The 27,695-nt window shown below is 37.8% G+C and overlaps 1 protein-coding gene across 1 annotated transcript; it reads left to right on the top strand.

Annotated features, from left to right (window-relative positions):
* Positions 1-17,586: 17,586 nt before the first annotated feature.
* LOC107771253 (cytochrome b561 and DOMON domain-containing protein At3g61750-like) lies at positions 17,587-26,998 on the top strand. Its single transcript, XM_016590597.2, has 4 exons — positions 17,587-18,045; positions 19,002-19,398; positions 25,371-25,666; positions 26,511-26,998. The coding sequence occupies exons 1-4, from the start codon at positions 17,824-17,826 to the stop codon at positions 26,784-26,786; spliced, it is 1,191 nt and encodes a 396-aa protein (XP_016446083.1). The 5' UTR covers positions 17,587-17,823; the 3' UTR covers positions 26,787-26,998.
* The last annotated feature ends 697 nt before the right edge of the window (positions 26,999-27,695 follow it).

Here is a 27,695-nt window from a genome sequence, read left to right as displayed (position 1 = left end):
GTGCCTTTCAAATATCTCTGTATCCTCTTGACAACAGTCAAATGGAATTCCTTAAGATTTTCTTGAAAACGAGCACAAAGCCCTACACTGAAAACTATGTCAGGTCTGCTAGTAGTAAGATACAAAAGTGAGCCAATCATACCCCTATACAACTTCTGATCAACAGATGAACCAGGTTCATCTATATCTAATTTAGTAGCTATTGCAATGGGTGTGTTTATTTCTTTTGATTCATCCATTTTAAACTTCCTAATCAACTTCTTTGCATATTTTTGCTAATTGTCATGGTTCTATTTGGGGTTTGTTTGATATGTAAGCCTAAGAAAAAGTTAAGCTCACCTATCATACTCATTTCAAATTCACTCCCCATTAATTTGGAAAATTCCTTACTCAGTTTGTCAGTGGTTGCCCCAAAAATTATGTCATCAATATATATTTATGCTACAAGAAAATCCTTACCTTTTTCCCTCATGAGTAGAGTACTATCAATTTTACCTCTCTTGTAGCCATGTTCAAGCGGGAATTTGGACAGTCGTTCATACCATGCTCTAGGAGCCCGCTTGAGTCCATAGAAAGCTTTGTCTAATTTGTACACATGTTTCGGACACTCCTTTATCTCAAACCCTGGAGGTTGTTTGACAAACACTTCTTCTTTTTGTTAGCCATTTAGGAAGGCACTTTTGACATCCATCTGATGAAGAGTAAATTCCATGTGTGCTGCAAAGGCTATGAGGAGTCTTATTGCCTCCAGCCTTGTAACTGGAGCAAAGGTCTCATCATAATCTATGCCCTCCTCTTAGCTATGACCTTGGACCACCAGCCTTGCCTTATTCTTTGTAACTGTTCCATCTTCATCAAGCTTGTTTCTGAAGACACATTTAGTGTCAATTACTGATCTATCATTGGGTCTTGGAACTAGATGCCAAACTTGACTTCTTTCAAACTGATTGAGTTCATCTTGCATTGTATTTACCCAATCTCCATCTTGCAAAGCCTCAACAACATTTTTAGGTTCAATAAGAGATAAAAAAGCATCAAAAGCACACAAATTCTTTAATTGTGATCTAATTTTAACTCCAGATGTTGGATCAGTAATTATATTCTCAATGGGATGAGAACTTTGATACTTATAAGGTTTCACAACCAATTGGTTTTTATTTGATGTTTCTCCTATGGTCTGTTGCTGAGGAACGGGCTCATGGACAAGTTCCATTAGGGGATTGGTTTCAGTTCTTCTTTGTTTAGTTCTCCCTGTCAGGTGCCCTGGATGGAGGAACATGTTCCATTACCTGTTCCTTCTTTTGGTGCATCTTCAGGTTGAGCTGTGATTTCACTCAATTCTTTTACCAGCCCAATAGCTTAATCTTCATGTTCCTGTCTCTCAGAAAGAATGTTAGTTTTGTCAAAAACTACATTTATACTTTCTTCTACACACAAAGTTCTTTTGTTGTACACTTTATAAGCTTTACTATGTGAAGAATATCCCAAGAATACTCCCTCATCACTTTTGGGATCAAACTTACCTAGGGAATCCTTTCCATTATTGTGCACAAAGCACTTGCATCCAAATGCCCTAAGATGGGATATATTTGGTTTTCTCCCTTTAAGTAACTCATAAGGAGTCTTCTCTACAAGATGTCTAGTCATACATCTATTAATGATGTAACATGAAGTATTTACAGCCTCTGCCCAGAAGTTATGGGGCAGTTTATTAGAAAGAAGCATAGTCCTAACTATATCTTCAAGAGTCCTATTCTTTCTTTTAACTACTCCATTTTGCTGAGGAGTCCTAGGGGCAGAGAAATTATGATCTATACCATGCTCATCACAAAATTTAGCAAACTTAGCATTTTCAAATTTAGTTCTATGATCAGACCTAATTGATGCAAGTTGATTACCTAGTTGTTTCTGAGTTTTTCTAATAAAGGCAGTAAATATGCCAAATGCTTCATCCTTAGATGTTAAAACAATACCCAAGTAAACCTAGAATAATCATCAACTAGTACCATCACATATTTCTTACCACCTCTGCTCAATGTTCCCATTGGACCACAGAGATCCATATGAACCAATTCTATCATCCTGGTTGTGCTTACCATTTTCTTGCTTTTAAAAGATGATCTTAACTGCTTCCCCCTTGCACAGGCCTCACAAACTATGTCTTCCTTGAACTTGATGTTAGGTAATCCTACCACCAATTCCTTGGAGACTAATTTGTTGAGTTGATTCAGACTTGCATGACCAAGTCTTTTGTGCCACAGAAGGGGATCATTGTCCAACACACTCATGCAAGTGAGTTCATTTTCAGAAAGAGTGGACAAATCTACAATGTAAATATTGTTAACTATTTTTCCCTATTGAAAAGCTATGGTACTTTGAGTTTTGATGATTTGCCAAACAGTCTTGAGGAACGAGTTGTGATCAATTCGTTAGGTTCGGCTCTCATGAGGAATATGGCTGATTCGTAGGGGGAACAATGTAGAGATCTGGTTCTCAAGGGGAATATCAATTCTACGTTTGTCGTCATCAAAAAGGGGAAAATTGATAGGTTTTCAATATCTTTGCCTTTTGTTTCGATGATCTAACAAACTTAATGCCAAGAACCAGATAGGGAACCTGACTCACTTGGATTTCACTGCAACTAACGGATTCCAGCCAAATGTGAACTTGCTACAACTTCAGGAGGTAGGAACCCAGACAAGGACCTGATACTCTTGTGGGTTCCTCACGACAGTACAAAGTCAATTGGACACAACTGGAAATGAAGATTCTGCCGTACTGCACTGCTTCCAGTGCCCACTCATTCTCCGGTCAACTAAAGTACAATGATTCAAGTTACTCAACTCAATATAATCTAGGCAGTGTGCACAAGTACCATATTAGGAACCTGATCCCTTAGTGCTCTCCTAATAGAAGTACAAGTCAACTATACAGCTGGAACACAACCGAGTGACTGTCTGCAACTGCACAAAGAGGAACACAACAGGGACCTGGTCCCTTAGGGTTCTCTGACAGAAGTACAAAGTCAACTACAGCTGGAAAGCAACTGCAAAAAGTCACTGCCTACAACAGTACAACAGATAGAGCAACAGACAGTGCAACAGTCACTTTCCATTAAGATTGGACATCACCATTGTGAATTGACATCACTAAGGTAATATCTTGTGTAGTATAAACCTCATGCAAGGCACAAGATTCTAGTTCAATGCTTGCAAAATCAAAAAGGAAAATATTCTCTCAAGTGTTCAAGAACCTCTATCAAGAACAAAGCTGTTGCAACCTCAAGGACCTGATCCAAGATCGAAGATATCTTAAGTCCTTAGGTTTGTAGAGTCTTTGTAATTTGTTCTTCATTGTAACTCCTATCCAACTTTCTTAGAAGCATTGATTAGGTTGAGTCATAAGAAAAAGCCTTTGTAACCATAGTGTGACAAGTGGCTTGTGGTGGAAACATCACAAGTTAGTCAAAGCCTTTGTAACCGTAGTGTGACAAAGTGCCTTGTGGAGGAAATACCACAAGTTAGTCAAATTCTTTGTAACTATGATAGTTGTAAAGTGGCTTGTAATAAGGAGATTGCAAGTTAGTGAAGTAAAAGCCTACAGGTGTAGGTCGTGGTTTTTTGATCCCCTTGTGTGGGATTTTTCCACGTAAAAATTCTCAACCTTATTTACATTCAGCTTTACTAGCATTCACTGCAGAACCAGATAAGGAACCAGGTACTCTACTATTTGGTGGACTCACACAAACTTATCACTGTACCAAACTGATATAGGACTAGATCGTTATATAGTTTGGTTCATCAGTACTTTCAGAGGAAACACATAGAGAACCCGGTTCTCTATACAGTCTGGTGGACGCACAGTCTCTAACAAGTGGTATCAGAGTAGGTTCTTCCTATCAGGCTAACACCTAGGAAGGATCCTCATGGCTGCTCCACCAACTCTTGAAAGGAGAAAACCAAAGAAGGAAAAGTATCGGGTACTTAAAGCTTCTAACAATGATTCGAGTGAGAAAGACAGTTACATAGCTTACTTAACCAAAAGGTTTCAGAAGATGATCAGAATAAATGGAGAAGTGGTAAAAAGGGACAGCTCTAACAAATCAAAGAACGATGATCTTTGCTACAAGTGCAGAAAGGGTGGACACTTCATGAAACATTGTCCTCTCTTGAAGCAATAATTCTCCAAGAACTTCAAGAGAAACAGATCTTCAAAATATGAGTCAATTTTGCACTCATGACCAAATGTGATGATGATGATAAGGACAAAGAGGAAGATGGGGTAAGTTTTCTTGATGTTCAAAGAAATTTGAAAACTTACTCTAAGAAAAAATTTATGTCCTTAGCAAATATGTTGATTGATGCCTTTCACAACCTTATTAATGAGAAGAATTCTTTAATGGAAGAAATTGGTGGCATTGAACAAGAGAGGGATTATATGAGAGTTTCCATTGTAGACTTAGAGGAAACCATTGAGAGTATGAAGAAATAAAAGAAGTTTTTAACTGAGACTAATGCTAACATTGAGCACGAGAGAGATGACCTATTGGCGGTAGTTGTAAACTTAAAGGGAACAATTGGGGAACTTAAAATGAAAAGTAGGCCTGAGAATTCTGAAAAGGGAAAGGAAGCTGCAAGTGAGGCACACATTAAGCTTGAAAGTGAGTTGAAGTCAGTGAAGTCTAGTCTGTGCACTGAGCTTGAGAGAAAGAAACAACTTCAGGAAGAACTAGGAAGAGTGAAAAGTGATCTTGAAAAATCACTTAAGTGGACCTGGTCCTCTGATGCTATCACTACCTTGTACATAAACAATGGGGGAAACAGGCAGGGAATCAAGTTCCAAAGGGAAAAGATTCCCTACAACACTTATAGCAAGTACGTCACTGTACCTGACAATTGTCTTTGCACTCACTGTGGCAATACTAGACACTTTAAAGAAAATTGTAAGGTCAGAATTCAGTCGTTGCAGAAAAATAAGGTTTTTGCTGAAAAAGTAACTGCTGCTACGGAACCTGGTCCTTCACGCAAAAAACGTATAATGCCTACTTGGACCAAAATAACCCTTATTCACCTCTTTTCTCATTGCAAGGACTCCTATAAAGTTAAAATTCAGTCGTTGCTGAACAATAAAGTTTTTGTTGAAAAGAGGCATATTGATGAGGAACATGGTTCCCAGAAAAGAAAATATTTGTTGCCTGCATGGGCAAAAAGAAGTCTGATCCACCCGTTCTATCATTACAAGGGACCCAAACTTGTTTGGGTTCCTAAATCTAACTCTTGATTTTCTAGTGCATGGAACAGTGAAAGGGAGCAACCTACAATGGTACATGGATAGCGGCTGCTTAGAGCATATGACTGGAAGTACAAATGAACTCCTTTCACTTAAGGCCCTGCAAGGAGAGAGTGTACCCTTTGGAAATAACTAAAAGGGGTACACTCTAGAAGTAGAAAGGATTGGGATGTCACTCACTCACTCAACTGAAAACGTGCACTCTATCAATGGCCTAAAGTAAAGTCTCTTGAGTGTTTCTCATATATGTGACAAGGGAAATAAAGTGGAATTCTTGTCCAAGATATGCACAGTCACAAATCTTGTGACTAGTGAGGTGGTGTTGTGGCCAAAAGATACAAGAATGTCTACAATGCTGAATTTAAGTCGTAGCATGGTGGTGATCTAACATGCCTAAGTGTCATTAATGATGATGCTGAATTAAGGTGAAGATGACTGGGCATGTGAGTTTCTACTTGTTGAACAAGTTGGTTATGGAGGACCTGGTTCATGGGCTGAAGCAGTCAACACTGCTTGCTACTTAACAAATGCATGATTAGGTCCCTCCTCAAGAAGTCTCTCTATGAACTGCTCAATGGGAGAAAAGCCAAGTTGACCTACCTGAGAGCCTTTGGATGCAAATGTTTTGTTCTCAACAATGATGGAAAAAGGGTCACAAAACCAAACAGATAAAGATGGAGAATTCACAAATGCTCCTGGTAAATCTATAGATATTGCAAATGGAAAGACTGATTTGATGAGTCAAGTCAAGCAGAAGGATGAAGGAGATGCGGTAGAATCTCCAAAATGGCATAGAGGAACCTGGTCCCTCGATGATTGGCTATGTTAAGAAGGAAAGGTACAATTCTAAATAGTGTTTTTCGGTGACATCTAACTCAAATCTATACTATTACACGTATACACATACGGCAGTTTCAGGACAAAAATAAGTAAGAGTGACTTTGCACTTCTAGGAGTCTTTGCTCAAAATTTTCAAAAACCGTCAAGGAACCTGGTTCCTGTGACTCAAGTTTGTAGTCTCTTCATTACTTATATGCCTTTTTAGCTACTGAAGTGATATGCAATTAATTTGTTTCTGCCTTTATCCTTCCTCTCATTCTACCTTTTGAAGTCCAAAATGTTAAACCTTTCTGAACTGACCCGCTACCCCAAAAAGGAACTTTTCTATCTTACACCCAAATAAAATCTATTCTTTTTCTTCAAAACCAAAATCAACCTTGTCTCAAAATAATCATTCTTTCAAAATATTCCAGGAGTGAACCCAACTCTCTCACTTTCCAAAACAAAAACCTAACTCCATCAGAATCAAAACCCCAATAAGTCTTTGGTAGATTTTGATAAAAGATTAACTGAAAGGGAACATGGTAGATCTAATATTCTAGAGCGTGAGGCTGAAGTTGTGGTTGGATTTGTGGAAGTCTTGAAGGATAGAGAAAGTGGTAAATGTGAGGACTAAATTAGGGACCTAATCCCACAAGTCCTTCTCATGAAGTCAATTTTAATGATGATCTCTTTCTCTTTGAGTTATGTGTTTAAACGAACTTCTGTTCCAGTAAAGAGGATTGAGAAAAGTAGGCTGATTGATGATGAAGTGGTGTAACCTACTGATGTGGTGACTGTGGAAAATAGAGAATGAAGTGAAATAAAATCTCCTTTTGTGAGAAAGAATTAAAATTAAAAAAATGGAGAAAAGAAAGTTGGCTGAGAAAGATGCAGCAGATGATAAAGGTAAACAGATTGAGAAGATGAAGAGGGAGACATGGCTGCTCAGGGATAGAAAGGGTAGTGTAAGGGAGGAACCTGGTTCCTTACAGAAGAAAAAGGTTGAGCTGTTAGGTTTGGAGGGAGAAGACGTTGAAGTCTCAAAAGGTGCTATAAGGAAGAGTGTTGACTCTAATACCGCTGAAAAATGGAGGAACTTCTCGACATTGTTGAGTTCCAAAAATTGGAATCACCTTTTTGTTCCTACAAGTCCCAATGTTTCTGAAGAAGAAGTAAACACTTCTATGTTTTATGTGATACTATGATGCTATATGTGCATAGGACTGAGTCTGATCTTGATGAGACAAAGCTTGGGGAGATTCTTGGTGATCTGATTGATGGCTCAACATACTCAGATAGGTTGAGAACCTGGTCCTCGAGGACTTTTTGACAGAATAGAATGCTAAGTTGAAGGGTGAGAATGAAATATTGAGGAAACAGGTAGAGTAACTGAGAGATAAAATGATCATTGATAAAAGGAGAGTAAATGAACGAATGGACAAACTCATCATGGCCTTAGCCCCTTACTTTTCCTCCTGCCCAGTGATCCGTGTCTTTCACTCCTTCCAAATTCCCTTGAATTCTTATCCTCTTTTGATCCCTATATTTGATGTTAAGTGGTTTAAATTGTCATATTATGTATTGTTGAAGGTACTATGCTTTTATTATAATTACTCCACTATGGGCAATCACTCTATTTTGTGCATTGACATTCACTTGTTGTTCTTGTTATTATTTATGTTGTGTTGCCCAAGTGGCCTGAGTTAATGTTGCTGAACTTCTTTTTGGTGGTACTTCTTCTATTATTCTTTTCGATGATGCCAAAAGGGGGAAGTAATATAGGTGTCCACATGGGGGAGGAACAGAATCGAATTGATATATGTGTTGTGCATGAAAGATGGTTCTGCTTCGCAGGGGGAACGTGTTGATAATATGTTGATTATAGGTCTGATCCACATGGAAACATTTGAGGAATATAGTTCTCAAGAGGAATAATAATTTTAGGTTTATCATCATAAAAAAAGGGGAAATTGATCTAAGTTACTCTATGTCATATTTTGATGATGACAAACGTTCTCAACATACTGGGTACGGACCGGATGTGATCAGTGCAGATAAGTAACCTCATTCTCAAGGGGGAATAAATCTAGGTCTCAACATACTGGGTACAGACCGGATGTGATTAGTGCAGATAAGGAACCTGATTCTCAAGAGGAATAATTATGGGTTTGTCATTCATCAAAAAGGGGGAAATTGATAAGCTATGGTACTTTGAGTTTTGATGATTTGCCAAACAATCTTGAGGAACCAGTTGTGATCAGTTCCTTAGGTTCAGTTCTCGTGAGGAATATGGCTGATTCGTAGGGGGAACAATGTGGAGATCTGGTTCTCAGGGGGAATATCAATTCTAAGTTTGTCGTCATCAAAAAGGGGGGAAATTGATAGGTTTTCAATATCTTTGCCTTGTGTTTTGATGATATAACAAACTTAATATCAAGAACCAGATAGGGAACCTGACTCAACTGGATTTCACTGCAACTAACGGATTCTAGCCAAATGTAAACTTGCTACAGCTTTAAGAGGTAGGAACCCAGACAAGGACCTGATACTCTTGTGGGTTCCTCATGGTAGTACAAAGTCAATTGGACACAGCTGGAAATGAAGATTCTGCCACACTGCACTGTTTCCAGCGCCCACTTATTCTCTGGTCAACTAAAGTACAATGAATCAAGTTATCAACTCAAGACAATCTGAGGAGTGTGCACAAGTACAAGATCAGGAACCTGATCCCTTGGTGCTCCCCTAACAGAAGTACAAGTCAACTATATAGCCGGAACACAATTGAGTGACTATCCGCAACTGTAAAAAGAGGAACACAACAGGGACCTGGTCCCTTAGGGTTCTCTGACAGAAGTACAAAGTCAACTACAGTTGGAAAGTAGACAGAGCAACAGACAGTGCAACAGTCACTTTCCATTGAGATTGGACATCACCATTGTGAATTGACATCACTAAGTAATATCTTGTGTAGTATAAACCTCATGCAAGGCACAAGATTATGGTTCAATGCTTGCAAAATCAAAAAGGAAAATATTCTCTCAAGTGTTCAAGAACCTCTCTCAAGAAAAAAGCTAATGCAACCTCAAGGATTTGTTCCAAGATCGAAGATATCTTAAGTCCTTAGGTTTGTAGAGTATTTGATATTTGTTCTTCATTGTAACTCCTATCCAGTTTTCTTAGAAGTATTGATTAGGTTGAGTCATAAGAAAAAGCCTTTGTAACCATAGTGTGACAAAGTGGCTTGTGGTGGAAACATCACAAGTTAGTCAAAGCCTTTGTAACCGTAGTGTGACAAAGTGGCTTGTGGTGGAAATACCACAAGTTAGTCAAATTCTTTGTAACTAGGATAGTTATAGAGTGGCTTGTGATGAGAGCATCACAAGCTAATTGAAGTCTTTACAATAGGGTTATTGTAAAGTGGCTTGTAATAGGGAGATTGCAAGTTAATGAAGTTAAAAGCCTACAGGTGTAGGTCGTGGTTTTTTGATCCCCTTGTGTGGGATTTTTCCACGTAAAAATCCTCGGCCTTATTTACATTCAGCTTTACTAGCATTCACTGTAGAACCCGATAAAGGACCAGGTACTCTACTATTTGGTGGACTCATACAAACTTAGCACTGTACCAAACTGATATAGGACTAGATTGCTATACAGTTTGGTCCATCAGTACTTTCAGAGGAAACATATAGAAAACCCGGTTCTATATACAGTCTGGTGGACGCACAGTCTCTAACACCTGCAAAACAATCTTGTTAGTGGTAAGATTAATCTTAAAATATTTGGTAGAGGTGAATGCTACCAGGTTACCTCTGTCACATAGTTTTGATACACTGATTAGGCTATATTTCAAGCCATCTATCAAGTAGACATTCTCAATGGAATGTGAGTCTGTCTTACCTATCTTTCCAACCCCAATGATTTCAGCTTTCTTCCTATTTCCAAAGGAGACATTACCTCCTTTTAGGTCCTCACGTGAAAGGAACTGGTTCTTACTTCCAGTCATATGCTTGGAGCAACCACTATCCATGTACCATATTTAGCTATTTCCCTTCACTTGGACCTACAAAACGAAATCAGGGATTAGTCTTAGGAACTCAAACTAGTTTGGGTCCCTTTCTATAGGCAAATGGGTGAATTAAATTCCTTTTGGCCCATTCAGGTAGCCTATTTTTCTCTTGAACAAAGGTTTTGTTCTTTTGACTGTCCTTTTCTTTTACATTACATTCACTTTTGTAATGACCAGTCTTGCCACAGTGTGTGCATATTTTGTTTTCAGGAAGTGTGATGTATTTGCTTTTAGGATCCCACTTAGGTGCTGGGGTCTCATAGCCAAGTCCTCTCTTGTTGCTACTGTGGTGCTCTTGTAGCCAGGATAATGCATCAGAGGACTTATTCCATTTGCAAGTTCTATCTAGTTCATGTTTCACCTTGCCTAGATCTTCTTTAGGACTCTTATCTGCTCATCTTTCTTGAACAACTCATCTTTCATTTTTCCTACATTTTCTTCTAAGGTGAGATGTGTGTGATCAGTTTTCTTCTTAACTATTCCTCATTTCAGTTTTAAATTTCCAGATCTAAGTTCTAAGACACTGGTAAGTTCAAGAACCTGGTTCTTCAACTCAACATTTTTACTATCACTTTCACTAGCCCTAAATTCCAGATTTTTGCACTTGGCTTTTAGGATCACACATTCCCTAGACAGTCATTCCTTCTCATTGTTTATGACCTCAGACTCATCAATGAAGTCTAGAAATAATTTAGATAGCCTTTCTTTAGACAAAAATTTAATCATGTCTTTGAGATGAATAACACTTACCTCTTGTTCATCGTCTGATTCTCTAATGGCCATAAATGCTTGTTCATCTCCAGCTTCATCTTCTGAATCCTCATTTGATGTTTCTCCCCAAGCAGCAACCATAGACTTTGTTGATCCTTTGTTCCTTAGTGGTTGAACCTGTTCCTTCTTCCTGTTTCTTCGTTCAGTCCTTTCCTTCTTCCATTCAATTCCCCACTGGGGACAATTCTTGATCATGTGGTCAGTCTTACCACATTTGTAGCATCCCTCGTTGGTTTGTTTTTCAGGAGCCCTTAGTTTGTTGAAGGTTTCACCTCTTAAAGAACCCTTTCCTTTCATTAGATACTTCTTGAAATCCCTTGTGATCATAGCCATTTCATCATCCTCTAAGTTTGCACCTTCAGCTATTCTGAGAGCCATGCTTCTTTCCTTCTTGGGTGCATCCATCTTCATGGTTTGCCTTCTCAGTTCATAGGTAGTGAGATTTCCAATCAGCTCATCCAACTTAAGAGTAGCAATGTTCTTTGATTCCTGAATAGCCGTGATTTTTCTTTCCCAAGTTACTAGCAAGACCCTAGTCAAGATTTTCTCAACCTTGTCTTCTTCAAGGATAATTCTTCCAAGAGACTTAAGTTCATTTGTTAGTGTTGTGAACCTTGTGTACATCTCTTCGAAAGTTTCTCCTTCATTCATGGTATAATTCTTATATTGAGAATATAGCAGTGTTCCTCTTGATCTCTTTACTTGAGGAGTACCTTCATGGACCACTTGTAGAATGTCCCATATCTCCTTAGCAGTGGTACAACTTTTAATCTTGTTGTACTCATCTGGACCTAGTCCACACACAAGCCATTTCTTGGCCTTGGCATTATTTTCCCATTTCTTCAAATCGTCAACAGTACAGTCAGCTCTTGTTTTTGGCACGTCCACTCCTTCAGCATTCTTCTTTGTAGTAGCCAGGGGACAATCAGTAACTATGTCCCAGAGTTCATAGTCTTTTCCTATGATGTGGTCTCTCATCATGTTCTTCCACCAGGAATAGTACCGTCACTTAAAGAGTGGAGGCCTAGCAGTGGATTTCCCTTCCCAATTTCCAGGTGGTGCACTCATCTTGATCTGTTCCTAAGGTGTTAGCCTCTTTAAGGATAACCCGCTCTGATACCAATTGATATTTTAGACTTCAATAACACAAGAGGGGGGTGATTTGTATGGTACCCAATTTTTGCTTAACTTGATTATAGAAGGACCTGATTCTTCTATGTGTTCCAACTACTACTGTTGCGGAATAATAAGTACAGAAAATAAAAAACACAGAGATTTTTACGTGGAAAACACCTGGATCAAAAGGTGAAAAAATCACGACCTATTTTCCAGTAGGATTTTCCCAAACTCTCTACTAAAATCACTGAGCCAAAATCTGCATTTACAAAAACTTTTTTTTAAACCTAGGATTAACTCTAATCCTGCTGTGGCACAGAGCCTCAACTTTTGCGACAACTTCAAGTTAAATCTAACTTAAAAACTTTAAGTACTTAATACAATTGCTTCTATAAAAGTTGAAAGGTACAATGTAAAATCACCTACTATTTGAACTAGAGTAAAAGATAGACACTTGGAACTGGTTCTTCTATCTGGTTCAAGTAGCTTCAGGATTGCATGCTTGAATCACACATAAATTGCTTGCAAAATTGCCTTGCTATTTTGCTCTCAATTCACGCTTAACTTCTGCTTATGTGCATTACCTGTAACACTGATATTTAAGGAGTTAGCAATCAGAGATTGACTACGATACAATTGCTACTCTTCCATGGTTGAAGAGTTCTAGTTGATCTCATACTTTAACTTTATCATTTTCCTAAACTATGTTCTCTTTGTGTAAGAAGTCTTTCTCCCTATCCAATATGCAACTTTTTCAATCATGATTAGGAGATATTACTTTTGATAAGTTAGATTTATCTCCTTCACGTACATCTCACATGTTTGGGTTGATCACGACTGTGCTTCACAAGATGGACATGGTCCATGTTTGAGTTCTTTTGTCAGTTTTCAAAACTTCACATTTACTTGGGCCAACACTTTTCCAGTACCATTGGCCTTCAAGGGCCAACACCCACTCCGCCAAGTTCTCACCATGTACCTCTTCTAGGTTCATCAGGCAAGCTGCTAGGGGGTCTTTTGTATTCAGTGCCTCATCTTCCTCCTCCAAAATCACATCCACATCTTCTATCAGAGAGCAGTTAGAAAACTCACTGGTCGTCGCATAGACTTTTGCACATTGAATGTTATCTCTTGATCGTTCAGTCTCAACTTTAGTTCCCTAGTTTCAATATCAATTAGAGTTCTCCTAGTGTCCAAGAATTGTCTTCCCAATATTATGGGAATCTCCTCATCAACCTGGCAGTCCATAGTGAGAAAATCTAGCAGAAAAGGGCATGGATGTGGGTCTTGCTTTTCCAATGACTAACCTTTTATAGATAGAAAAAGGCATCAAGATTATGCTCGCCTCCAAATCACACAATATTTTTGCAAAAGCATAGCTGCCTATTATGCATGTATTGTGGAACTTCCTGGGTCGGATAGCTTCTCAGCTATGGGTCTTGTCATGACAACATTACATGTCTGAGTTAGTGTAACAGTTGCCAAGTCTTGAAAGTAGAACTTGCGAGACATCAAGTCCTTCATCATTTTTTCATAACCATGCATCTCCCTCAAGGCATCAATCGGTGGAATGTTTACCTAAATCTACTTCAACATCTCCATTAATTTCTTATAATCCTCGTCCTTCTGATATTTGGTCAACCTCTGCGGGAAGGGTGCCGGCGGTCGCTTATTTCTTGTGACTTGAGTTCGATCCTGCTCAGGCACTTTTTCTAGCACCTTATCTTGCACTTTCCTTTGCAACCTCTTTTTCCTTGTTCATTTCCTCCTAGGCTGGCTGGACTCTTACTTCTATTATCTCAGTTGACTCATCTACCTTAATTGGTACTGCCCCGAGTATCTTAGTTGGTCGGCTTTCGCGAGAAATTTCTTGCTCTAGATCAAGATCTCTACCATTTCTCAGACTCACAGCCATCAACTGCTTTGGGCCCTGCTCTTTTGGGTTAACATGTGTGTCCGCAGGTAATGTCCTTTGAGGATGATTGTTAAGGGCCATGGATATTTGCCTTAGTTGAATCTCAATGCCCTTGATAGCTAAGTCGTGTGGTACTACCTTTTCGTGCATTTGGTGTGCCTTTTTTTGCATCTGGTGGACCTTTTCTTCCATTTTCCCGCTGGACCCAATGCGTTATTGCAATGTTTCAGCTGGTTTCTGCGTGAAACTTAATATCTCATCAACTTTCTTGGCAATCTTATTGGGTGGGTAGAACTTGTTCAAGAACTGCTTGACTAATTCCTCCGAAGTGTTGATAGAGTTTATGCGGAGTGAATTGAGCCAAGTCTGAGCCTCTCCCGTCATTAAGAATAGAAACAAAAACAGTCTTATTGCTTCCAATGTCATAATCGGTTGCCTTTTTGTGACACAAATCGACAGGAAATCTTTTAGATGATACTGTGGATTTTCAATATAAGACCCCGAGAACAGTCCCTTGCTCTGCAACAAATATAGCATGTTGCTTGTAATTTGAAATGATTCCGCATATATCGGAGGGAATGCAATTGCGGTTGCCAGGTTTTTAGCGGTGTGTGCCCAATCATACAAGGCTGCTTCTGGCAGAAGAGGTTCCACACCCTAATTATTCGGGTCATTCACATTGTTTTGGTTGTTTATTATGTCACCCATGTCTAGTTCGATTTGTTCTGTTGAGTTCTATTTTCGTTTGTCTTTCTTGTTTGCTCGATTTAGTGCCATGAAATCTTTCTCAGGGTCCGGTAATGCTTCATACAATTCACCAATTCTTGGGGAGTTTCTAGGCATGCACCTGTAACACACAAGACTATAAACGTTAGAGTTTCAATATAATGAATTTCAAGTCGAGAAAGCTGAATAAACTACAAATTCTAGCAATTATTTTAGCCGTAATTAATAACACCGTGAATTCCCCTACAACGACGCCAAATTTTGATCATTCAACTATGCCTCCTAAGAGGTCTAGCGGTTTGCATATTTAATCTGGTTTACAAGTCCGGAGTCGAATCCCACATGGAATTAACCTACTAATTACAACCAATAGATTCACACGAATTCAAGTAATCAACCTTCAAAAATATTAAATAATGATTTGAATGTTTACTAAGTAAGAGAAAAGTAATTAAAATGCAGTACTAAGTTATAACTAACAGATGAAATGTTGTGGACATGATTTGGAAAAGTCTAGGGTTATAATTTTCCCTATTGTCGGAATCCTTCCCGCTACGTTTTCTATAAATTTGCCTAAGTATTCTCTACCGATTGTGAGTACTTTGGGTGTCCTAATTCTCTTCAAAGTAACTACCATAACTTACTAGACGTATTCTTCCAAACTACGCTAGCTAGCTCTAATTCACCACTCACTAGGATCGCACGAAAGTTTCGTTATTCCTAATCCCACCTTTAAACCCTCTGTATTGATTCCTCACATATGTTAGGAGTGATATTGTTCAAAAACTACCTAAATATGTACCCTTTTCCAAGCAATACACACTAAATAGGCACAGTCGGCTGAGAGCTCTTCAATCAACCACAATGTAAACGTACTTGAACAAGTAGAGAAAAATCAAAGGCAAATCTATATTAAATGTAGTAGAAAATCATCTCACAATAGGTTCCATCAAACTCTAGATTAGAAAATTTAGCTACTCATAAATGTATCAACAATTATCATAATGTTCAAAGACATTAAACTATAAAGTACAGAGATAAACGGAGGGAAACTCGTTTGATTCTTGCTCCACCGTGCTCTGTAGCCTTTTTCTTCTCCAAAATAGTGTCCCACCCTTGCATCACTCGTTTGGGGAGTATTTATATGTTAGGGCCGAAATCCCTCAGTCTAAATCCGAGTTGGAGTCTTTTAACCAGCGACTTTTAGTTACCGGTCTATAGACCTCGCGAAGCCAGGCATATAGTACGGTCTACCTGGCTAAAGAGTTGGCTCTGCCTGGCCTGTAGCGCGGTAAAACCGGCTATAGAGCTGGCTTTACTTGGTCTGTAGCGCAGTAAGGCAGGCTATAGAGCTGGCTTTATTTGGTCTATAGCACAGTTTGGGTACTTGATGCTTTTGTGCTCTATTTTTGTGCAACTTTCATTTGGCTCTTTCTTCCGATGCTCCTATACATAAAACAACATAATTTAGCTCAAATGTCGCACAATTAATCACTAAACCAACAAAATATAGGGCGAGTAATGTACTATAAATATAACATTTTGGCCGAACATCAAATATCAACACAAATTTTTTTTTTTCTATTTTATGACAATGTTTATTACTGAATACGGTGTTTATTATTGAATACATGTGACCACATTAAATTTAATACCACCCTTTTATTTAGCACGGTGCTTAGGAATAATACGATGCATTCACATCACTATTAGTGGCTCATTTTGTTGTGGTGTAAACTCAAATTTAATTGTACTTGTGTTTTATGCTAGATTCCTATTGAATAAATCCTTGATTACATTCACCTTGCTGGAAAAGAAAAAATATAAATAAAGGTATATCGTATGGCATTTATGAAAAAATCATCTTATATTACACGAAAAAAAATCAAAAAATAATAATAATCCACAAATAAAAAATCAATCAGCCAACAATGACATTTTCTAACTCTGAATTATACAAATAAGCTTCAAGAGATTTAACTTCATTCTTTATAAGGTGTTGGATTTAATAAAAAGATTTAAATGGGTTTTCTTTCAATAATATAAGTAAGAAATAAAAGAAGATAAAAACAAGAAAGAGATAAATCATTTCAGAGGGAACCCGCCATAAGGAGAACTGAAGAAGAAAATTAAAAAAAAAAAAAGGTGAAAAAATGAAGAAAAAGCTTAGAATATAAAGAAAATAAAGAAAAAAATTAAAAAAAAGGGTAAGCTTAATTAGGCATTATACATGGTTTGGTAGGGCCAATTTGATCGCTATTATTATCTTTCACGCGCCATTTGGCGAGGTACTTCACACATTTAGTCAGATAAGCATCAGAGGTTTTTAAGGAGAATATAATTGAGGGGGTTTTGAGAACACTGGATAGTTAAAGCAGAAAACTAACTAAAGTTTAATAGTTTATAGTTTAAGGGAGTTTTATGGTATTAACACTATAAATTAAATTTTGAGTGATTTTATGGTGTGGCTCACACAACTGACATTAGTTGTGGGAGACCTCTTTTTATCTTCCAAATTTGTGAATGCATATCTTGCACATTTGGGTCCACAACAATTTGGGACCACAAAATTGTGAGACAAAAAGGAGGTCTCAACTAGCCTCAATTGTGCGAGGCACAAAATAAAAAATTTCATAAATTTTAAGAGAGCTTATTTTTGCTATTCTTTACTGTTACTTTTGACTTTTCAGTGAAATTTTTGCAAACAGGAAATATTGGAATCGTCCATCCCAATGTTTATGGGAGTATTATCTCCGTTTTAAATTTCCAAAAACCGAAGTGACAGTTCACCTCAAATATCCCCTTGTTGATCCATTTACACGCAAAACCTCTTTTATCCTAATTCCTGTTAACAGTTATTTATCATAACAGAAATTTCAAAGGTTTTTATCTTATTTCTATTATAATTGTCGTTGGTTAAAGAATACGGCGGGAAGAAAATAATAATGATGATCAACACCCGCCACCATCAACCACCACCCCACCATCTTCAATCACTCAACCTTCAACTCCAAGAAAACATTTTTTTCACCTAAATCTATCATCTACAATTCTTCATTTCCAATTTTTTTTCTCACAATAGACCAAATTTTTCCCTGTTTTGTTATTGTAGGAAAATATGGCTATGGTTTCAAGATTATTGGTACTGTCATTGTTTATCATGTTAGTCTCTTTGGAAAGAGATGGTAAATTGGCACAGCGTAAAGGAATTGTTATGGCTATTGAGGAAGATGGCAAAGCGCTATGTAGTAGTGTAAATCTTGCCGAATTTCTTCCTCCTCCTTATGGTGGTCTTGAAAATATGGTTTGCCAACCTGTTTGGAATTCTTTCCTGCTTCGTGTAAGTTCTACTAACCAAGATTTCCGAAAGGATTTAAGTTATATAAACTAACATGATATCTTTACATACTACTCCCTCCGTCCCAACTTATGTGAAGGTATTCGGATTTCAAGAATCAAAGGAATTATCCTTTGACCGCAATTTTCTTATGTCTTTTAAATATCTTGAATTATTAATTATTACTATGACTTATTGTACTTTTTATGTAGTTTCTAAATATGTACGGCCTTCGTTTCAAAAAAATTGTTTTTGTTTGATTTGACACAAACTTTAATAAAGAAGAGAAGAATTTTGAGATACGTGGTCTTAAATAAGCCATAACATTTGTGTGGTTGTAAAATTTTTGAAACTTATCGTTTGAAATCTATTATATCACTTGTGCAAATATAAATGCTTCTTATTAAGAAAATATTGAAAGGTGCCAATCTTTTTTAGATAGAGAGAGCCAATTTTATTCAAAATACTGAAAAGTTCATATATCCTAATGAATGGTCAAATTTATGAAGTTTGAAACTATTGTATATATGATACTGAAATTAGTTCACCTTATTTGAAATTTGATTAATATAGTACCAGAATTCATATATGTTTGGTACTTTCTAGATTTTCATTATTTATGCGCTTCACTTTCAAGTAGCTTGTACTTCACTTCTCGCTTTTCATTTCAAGCCTTATGCATTTTATAAGAGACGAAGCCATGATTTGAAGTAATTGGGTGGGATTCTAGCCTTTTTATGTATTGGGTTCTAAAGTAAGAATTTATACATATTCAATGGATTTCTTAAGACAAATATAAGGTATACACATAAGTTTCTAAAGTAAGAACCCGTTAACGAAGCTCTAGTTCTGCCCCTCGACCTTAGCTTGTTGCTTTTTTGCGAGTACTGCTTTTGTTAGTCAATCGTTTTATCATGCTAAATTGGTTGCAGTAATAACTTCTGCATAAATTGTTACAGTACTCACAGACTAAAGACAATGTCGTCACAATCATATTATCAACTGTGTACACAAGTGGATGGGTAGGAATGGGATTCTCGCGCGATGGAAAGATGATCAATTCTAGCTGTATGGTCGGGTGGATAACTCCAGGAGGACAGGGAAAAATCAAGCAATATTATGTAGAGGGCTTAACACCTTCAAAAATCAAACCTGAGAAAGGTGAGCTGCCATTGACGAGCATTCCACCCATCGTATATCTTCAAGGTGCCACAATATACGTGGCCTTCCAATTGAAGTATCCAAATCGTCTCAAAAACCAACCGATTTTACTAGCTTTTGCAACCAAGTATCCTCATCATCACCATCTTACTGTACATGATGACAAAACGACTAAACTGTTCGACTTCTCTTCAGGTTCGTTCATATCTTAGTCTCTTTACTCGAGCAAAATTTTCTTTTACCATTAGAAATAGCGACAAGAGGGTCAAAACAGAAGTAATTAATCAATTGTGGTTCTTGGAGCTGCACCTTTGAACACCTTATGTTGTCGAGAGTTTGCTTACTAAACACGCCTTGCTGACATGGAAGAGCGCCTGTTTCTCACCCGCCTGTTTCTCTTCTTTTTTTCATTTCCACTGAAATGTGTATTTTTCATTGATGGGAGCTTTGGAGCAATGGTAAGGTTGTCTCCATGTGACCTATAGGTCACGGGTTCTAGTCGTGGAAGCAGCCACAAATACTTGTATTAGGGTAGGTTGTCTGCATCACACACCTAGTGGTGCGGCCCTTCCCTGAGCCTTGTGTGAATGCAAGATGCTTTGTGCACCGGGTTGCCGTTTTCCTTTTTTGTATGTCACGCCAAAAACGAGTGAACATTCACACACTTTTGTTGGCATTGTTGAAGTTTGGCAAAATACCAAAGTCCCACATTGGTTGGGAGTTAAGTTTGGAGGGGATTTTTCCCCTATAAAAGAAGGCCTAATGTTTAGGATTGAGACACACCTCTCATTTGCCTTCTCATCTGTTTAAGGCATTTGTATCTTCTCTCTTTAGTATTATTTCACTTGTATTTTTGGAGTGAAATAAAATATTGGTTGTGTCCGAGGAGTAGGCAAAATTAGCAGAACCTCGTAAATTCTGGTGTTCCCTTTATTGTTGCTTTATTGTCTTATTTATTATTTGGTGGCTGTCATAATTTTGGTATAGTAGTTGTGACTTATTCACACTTTATGGGGGACAATAAACAATTAGCCGAACCTCGTAAATTCTGGTGTTCCCTTTATTGTTGCTTTATTGTCTTATTTATTATTTGGTGACTGTCATAATTTTGGTATAGTAGTTGTGACTTATTCACACTATATGCATTTGGCTTCCGCAACAATTGGTATCAGAGCCAAGGTACTGTCTAAGTATGCTCTGTGGTTGCAGCATAGTCTGATCTTCCACATCAGAAAAGATTTATTTTGGTAACTGAGTCAAGGTTCTGTCTGAGTATGCTCTGTAGTTGCAGCTTAGTCTGATCTTCTACATCAGAAAGGAAATAATTTTGATTTGTGTCGTCAGCTATTAAATAATATTTGTGTCAAATATGGGGGACAATAAACAAGAAGAATCTACATCAAGTGTCAACAATACGTCATCATTGGCATCTTCGCTTATGACAAGAATTGTGTCAAATGCGAAATTTACGGTAGAAATTTTTGACGGGTCCGGACATTTTGGGATGTGGCAAGGCGAGGTTCTAGATGTCCTTTTTCAACAAGGGCTAGATCTGGCCATTGAAGAAAAGAACCAGATGTTATTGGAGAAGAAGATTGGAGAATTATCAACCGTGTTGCTTGCGGTACCATTCGATCCTACCTTGCTAGAGAGCAGAAATATCCATACACAAAGGAAACTTCTGCAAGTAAATTATGGAAAGCACTGGAGGATAAATTTTTGAAGAAAAACAGTCAAAATAAATTGTACATGAAGAAGAGACTGTTTCACTTCACCTATGTTCCTGGTACCACGATGAATGAACATATCACCAGTTTCAATAAGTTGGTCACAGATTTGCAAAATATGGATACAACTTATGATGATGGTGACTTGGCCTTAATGTTGTTGGCGTCACTTCCTGATGAGTACGAGCACCTTGAAACTACTCTACTCCATGGAAATGACGAAATTTCTCTCAGAGAAGTTTGTTCAGCTTTGTACAGCTATGAACAAAGAAAGCGAGAAAAACAGAAGGGCGGAGAAGGAGAAGCACTGTTTGTGAGGGGTCGTCCTCAAAATCAAACGAGGACAAAGAATGGAAGATCCAAGTCAAGATCCAGACCCAGCAAAGATGAATGTGCCTTTTGTCGAGAAAAAGGGCACTGGAAGAAAGACTGTCCGAAGTTGAAGAATAAGGCCAAACATAACAATGGAAAGGCTATTATGGATTCAAATGTAGCTGATTGTGATGATTCAGACTTCTCATTAGTTACAACAGAGTCATCAACATCATCAGACATATGGTTGATGGACTCGGCTTGTAGCTATCATATGTGTCCCAACAGGGACTGGTTCGTGGAATTTCAAGAAGGAGAATATGGAGTCATCCACCCAGCAGCCCTCTTACCTCATATGGCATTGGTTCAATACGATTAAGGAACCATGATGGAATGATCAGAACATTGATAGATGTTCGATATGTACCGGATTTGAAGAAGAATCTCATCTCTATGGGAGCCCTAGAATCAAAAGGGTTCAAAATCATTGCAGAAAATGGAGTGATGAGAGTATGCTCCGGTGCAGTAGTGGTAATGAAGGCTAATCGGAAGAATAATAATATGTACCGTTATCGTGGCAGTACAGTTATTGGGACAGCGACAGTAACATCCAGTGACGACAAAGAGGCAGAAGCAACCAAGCTATGGCACATGCGCTTGGGACATGCTGGAGGAAAATCCTTGAAAACTCTATCAGATCAAGGATTGTTAAAAGGAGTAAAGGCTTGCAACTTGGAGTTTTGTGAGCATTGTGTTAAAGGGAAACAGACAAGGGTTAAATTTGGTACAGCGATCCATAATACTAAAGGCATTTTGGATTATGTACACTCTGATGTTTGGGGTCCTTCCAAAACACCTTCATTGGGTGGGAAGCACTATTTTGTAACCTTTGTTGATGATTTTTCCCGAAGAGTATGGGTGTATACAATGAAGAGCAAAGATGAAGTGTTGGGAATTTTTCTCAAATGGAAGACGATGGTGGAGAATCAGACAGGCAGGAGAATCAAGTGTATTCGCACAGACAATGGAGGTGAATACAAAAATGATCATTTCAATAAGGTCTGTGAAAATGATGGCATCATCCGACACTTCACTGTTAGATATACACCACAACAGAATGGAGTGGCAGAACGTATGAACCGGACCTTGCTGGAGAAGGTACGGTGTATGTTGTCCAATGCTGGCTTGGGCAAAGAATTTTGGGCTGAGGCAATTACATATGCATGCCACCTCATTAATCGTCTACCATCTGCTGCTATTGATGGCAAAACACCATTTGAAAAATGGTACGGAAAACCTGCTGTAGATTATAACTCTTTGCACGTGTTTGGCTCAACTGCATATTATCATGTGACGGAGTCAAAATTGGATCCAAGGGCAAAGAAGGCTATTTTTATGGGAATTACTTCTGGAGTCAAAGGATATCGCTTATGGTGTCCTATGACAAAGAAAGTAATATTCAGCAGAGATGTTACCTTTGATGAATTTGCTATGGTAAATAAGGTAACAGAAGATACCAAACAAAATGAAGGTGCTTCTAAGCAGGTGGAGTTTGAGGGAAAATTTATTTTTCCTACACAAGAAGCAGAGGAGGAAACAAATGAAGATTACCCTCTGGAAGGAGAGCCAGTAGAGGAGATTCCAACTCAGGAATCTCAACAACAACTTGAATCAATAGCAACCAGCAGGCCAAAAAGAACAATAACGAAACCTGTTCGTCTCATAGAGACGGTTGCTTGTGCAACCTCAATTGTAGCTGATGATGTTCCTACTACTTATAAAGACGCTGTCCAAAGTTCAGAAGAAGATAAGTGGAGAATTGCCATGAATGATGAAATACAGTCCCTTCATCAGAATCATACATGGAGATTGGCCAATCTCCCGAAGGGAAAGAAAGCAATTGGGTGCAAATGGGTATTTGCAAAGAAAGAAGGATTTCCTAACCAATTAGATGTTCGCTACAAAGCAAGATTGGTGGCCAAAGGATATGCTCAAAAGGAGGGAATTGATTACAATGAAGTGTTTTCTCCAGTTGTAAAACATTCCTCCATTAGAATTATGTTGGCTTTGGTAGCACAATTGGATTTGGAACTAGTTCAGATGGATGTAAAAACTGCGTTTTTACATGGAAACTTGGAGGAGGAAATCTACATGACTCAGCCAGAAGGATTCAAAGTTGCTGGAAAAGAAAATATGGTGTGCAAACTTGAAAAATCGTTGTACGGATTGAAACAATCTTCTAGACAATGGTACAAGCGATTTGACGAGTTTATGTTGCGGCAAGGGTACAAGAGAAGCAAATACGATCATTGTGTGTATTTGCACAAGCTTAAAGATGGTTCCTTTGTATATCTTCTCCTATATGTTGATGATATGTTGATAGCTTCCAAGAATTTGGAAGAAATTGATAAGTTGAAGATTCAACTGAAGAAGGAGTTCGAGATGAAGGATTTGGGTGAGGCAAAGAAAATTCTTGGCATGGAGATAATTAGAGATAGACGTTCAAAGAAACTCTGTTTATCTCAAAAGGAATATTTGAAGAGAGTACTTCAACGTTTTGGCATAGATGACAAGACTAAGCCAGTTAGTACTCCACTTGCTTCCCATTATAAGCTAAGTACTACTATGTCGCCAATGGATGAAGCTGAACGAGAGTATATGTCAAAGGTACCATACGCAAATGTTGTTGGTAGCTTGATGTATGCAATGGTTTGCACAAGGCCTGACATTTCACAAGCTGTTGGAGTTATTAGCAGATATATGCACAATCCAGGGAAGGAGCATTGGCAAGCTGTGAAGTGGATTCTACGGTATATTCATAATACTGTAGATGTCGGGTTAGTTTTTGAGCAGGAAGACAATCAGTCTGTAGTTGGATATTGTGACTCAGATTTTGCAGGTGATATGGACAAACGAAGATCAACTACTGGTTATGTGTTTACTTTTGCAAAGGCACCAGTTAGTTGGAAGTCTACTTTGCAGTCAACAGTTGCTTTGTCTACAATAGAGGCAGAGTACATGGCTATTACAGATGCTGTGAAAGAGGCAATTTGGCTTCAAGGATTGCTAAAGGAGCTTGGTGTTGAACAAAAAGGTATCACAATTTTTTGTGATAGTCAAAGTGCTATTCAATTAGCGAAGAACCAAGTTTATCATGCAAGGACGAAACACATTGATGTTCGGTATCATTTCGTACGAGAAATCATAGAAGAAGGTGGAGTCACGGTGAAGAAAATTCATACTACAGAGAATCCTGCTGATATGCTGACAAAGGTGGTGACTGCGGTCAAGTTTCAACATTGTTTGGATTTGATCAACATTGTTGAACACTGAAGATTGAAGATGAAGACACAACCAAAATTTGTTATTTAGAGAGAATTGAAAATGTGGAATTTTGCCAAGGTGAAGATTTGTTGAAGTTTGGCAAAATGCCAAAGTCCCACATTGGTTGGGAGTTAAGTTTGGAGGGGATTTTTCCCCTATAAAAGAAGGCCTAATGTTTAGGATTGAGACACACCTCTCATTTGCCTTCTCATCTGTTTAAGGCATTTGTATCTTCTTTCTTTAGTATTATTTCACTTGTATTTTTGGAGTGAAATAAAATATTAGTTGTGTCCGAGGAGTAGGCAAAATTAGCCGAACCTCGTAAATTCTGGTGTTCCCTTTATTGTTGCTTTATTGTCTTATTTATTATTTGGTGGCTGTCATAATTTTGGTATAGTAATTGTGACTTATTCACACTATATACATTTGGCTTCCGCAACAGGCATGAACTGTCAAATATGCGTCTAATGAACTCATGTCTGATAATATAATATGTTCAATAGGTCAAATCTTAAGTTATGATATCTAAATGAAAATCAGTGCAATGTTTAACGGGTTGTCGATGTATTTGACCTTTTTTTACCTGCATCTTTGTATTGACTGATATCACTGATTAATTTTCTTCAAGAGGAAGGGAAATTGCACTTAATGAATTGTCTTTATAATGTTTTCAATTTACTTTTCATTTGATTGATTCAATTCAATATATACATGTTAGCTTTATTCTCTGTTTTTGAAATGCAGTCTGTATTGCTTGTAAGATATTTGATTACTTCAACTGGGCTACTTTTCTCTTCTCCTCAGGTACTTCATTTGATGTTAATGCTGGTGCACCTAATAACTACATTTGCTCAACAAAGACTCATGGCGTGTTGGGTATATTGGGATGGGGACTATTCTCCCCCTTCGGAGCAATTTTTGCGAGATACTTAAAAAAACAAAAGTTTTGGTATTACTTTCATGTATCCGCTCAGTTCATCGGATTCATATTAGGACTTGCTGGAGTGGTTCTTGGACTTCAACTTCACAACAAGCTGCAGGTTCATATTGCAGCACATGAAGGCATTGGCATTCTTGTTCTTGTTCTTAGCATTCTTCAGGTTTTTCTCTTATCTGAATCAGCAAATTGATTTCTCAAAAGTTTTTTAACCTTACGCCGGAGGGGATCCTAACTAACAAGAATTTTCTGTTGTACTGTATTGTGCTTTTATATTTTTCTCTTGTTGTGTGGGAGTTAGGTGGATATTTCCCATGGATATTATCGGTTAGATAGCTTTCTTCATTTAAAAGATTTATAACTTTTTACTACACTTTTATTTTATGTTGGTAATGATGATGATGATATGAGTTGAGCTTAAGAAAGAAATGGGATTCATAACGCCAATTCCAACTTGTTTGATACCGAGGCATAGTTGTTATTGTAGCTGCTTAGGAAGAATTTCCCAGATACCTATGAGTGAGGCCTATTTGGGCCGTTCTATAAACACGTTGGCTAAACCTATTGATAGGAGGGGTGAAATTTCAGTTTCTGAATTTCTATTAATTGAGGCTCCCCGGGGTACTATTTTGTGCTGTTCCATAGATGAGCAATCTCAAGCCAGCCTTACCACTATTAATTTGATGATTCCTACTAGGACCTACCCAGCGAGAATTAATTATTGGGGACAAATAGAATAGCAGCAGTACCAAACTGCATCATCAAATATCAAAGAGAGAAAATAGTTGAAATGATTACAATCCTCATTCTGAGAAACTGATGTTTTTCTTCTTTTATATTGTGTCACAATTTCTGATGTCATGTATCTCAGATCATGGTAAAAGCCTATTTTACTAACACTGCCACTCACTATCTAATTGCCAACTCAGTAACTAGGAAGAGCTATGTGTCCCGGGGATTGTTCAGAACTCATAAATTTAAAATCCTGGCTCCGCCTCTATATGCAGGTGTTAGCGTTCTTTCTACGACCAGATAGAGACAGCAAATACCGCAAGTGTTGGAATTTGTATCATGGTTGGACCGGGAGGATTGCCCTTTTCTTTGGAGCTGTGAACATAGTTTTGGGGATGCATTATGCTGGCGCAGGGGAAAGCTGGAAAATAGGTTATGGATTTCTTCTCGGCACAATAATGCTGGTGTGTATCGTTCTGGAAACGCTGTTGAGGCTTAAGAAACTGGACGAGCCAACTCTTCCTCCAACCTATCCCATGAATTCAATTTAGAAGAATTGTTTAATTGTTGATCAAATGCCTTTGCTAGTGCTTCTCTTTCTGAACATGTTAAAAATTGAACTTCCAGTTTTGTATATTACAAATGTTTTTGGTGTTCTTGAAAGGTTAAATGTATTGGCAATTTTGTTGGAGTGAAGATTGGTTTGTAGAGATTGAATGCAAAGTTGTATGTATTGATCAATGTGTATTTTCCGTGTTTGTAATGAGCTCAATCCATACAAGAACACTGTCAATAAACAATGTAAGAGTGCAATTCCAACAGGTGCAATATACTAAGCAAATAAACCAACTCACAATTACAAGACGGAAATGAGCTAAAAGGAAATACACAGTAGAGAAATAGAAAGAGGATGAGAGCAGAATTGCAATTATACTTGTAATTGAATATGATTTAAGTGAATCCTGTCATGGTCCACATTTATAGTTAACGTTTTTGTTTTTAGGAAAAAAACCACTCGCAAAATAATAATTGAAAAATATATATTTTTGTGTATATATACATTTCCATATGTTATATACAAATTTTACACATTGTTACGGCTACCGGATATAAATAGTTTCACAATATCACTTATTGTGCAAAAGGCAACAAAACGAAACCAAATTCTCTCTCAAGAAACCTGGGAAACAGTTACCTCAAAATAAAATTCGAACAATCACAAAACCAAAAAAAAAAAAAATGTACAATTAAAACAAAATAAAGCGATTAATGCCTTGAAATCCATAATCCACAATGAAGCATCAGGATTTTCAGCTGCTGGTTTGCCTTCTTTTATTACAATATATCCTCAATGATATGGCAAATATTAACAGTAGCAAAAGGCTGATTGGAATGGCCACAGACATAGCTATCACTTTAGCATTTGACTGACTCCCTGAGCTTCCTGCAACATTAAATTA

The sequence above is a fragment of the Nicotiana tabacum genome, chromosome 1 (genome assembly GCF_000715075.1).
Source record: "Nicotiana tabacum cultivar K326 chromosome 1, ASM71507v2, whole genome shotgun sequence".
NCBI classification, from domain to species: Eukaryota; Viridiplantae; Streptophyta; class Magnoliopsida; order Solanales; family Solanaceae; genus Nicotiana; species Nicotiana tabacum.
This window is presented reverse-complemented; position numbering and strand designations above follow the sequence as displayed.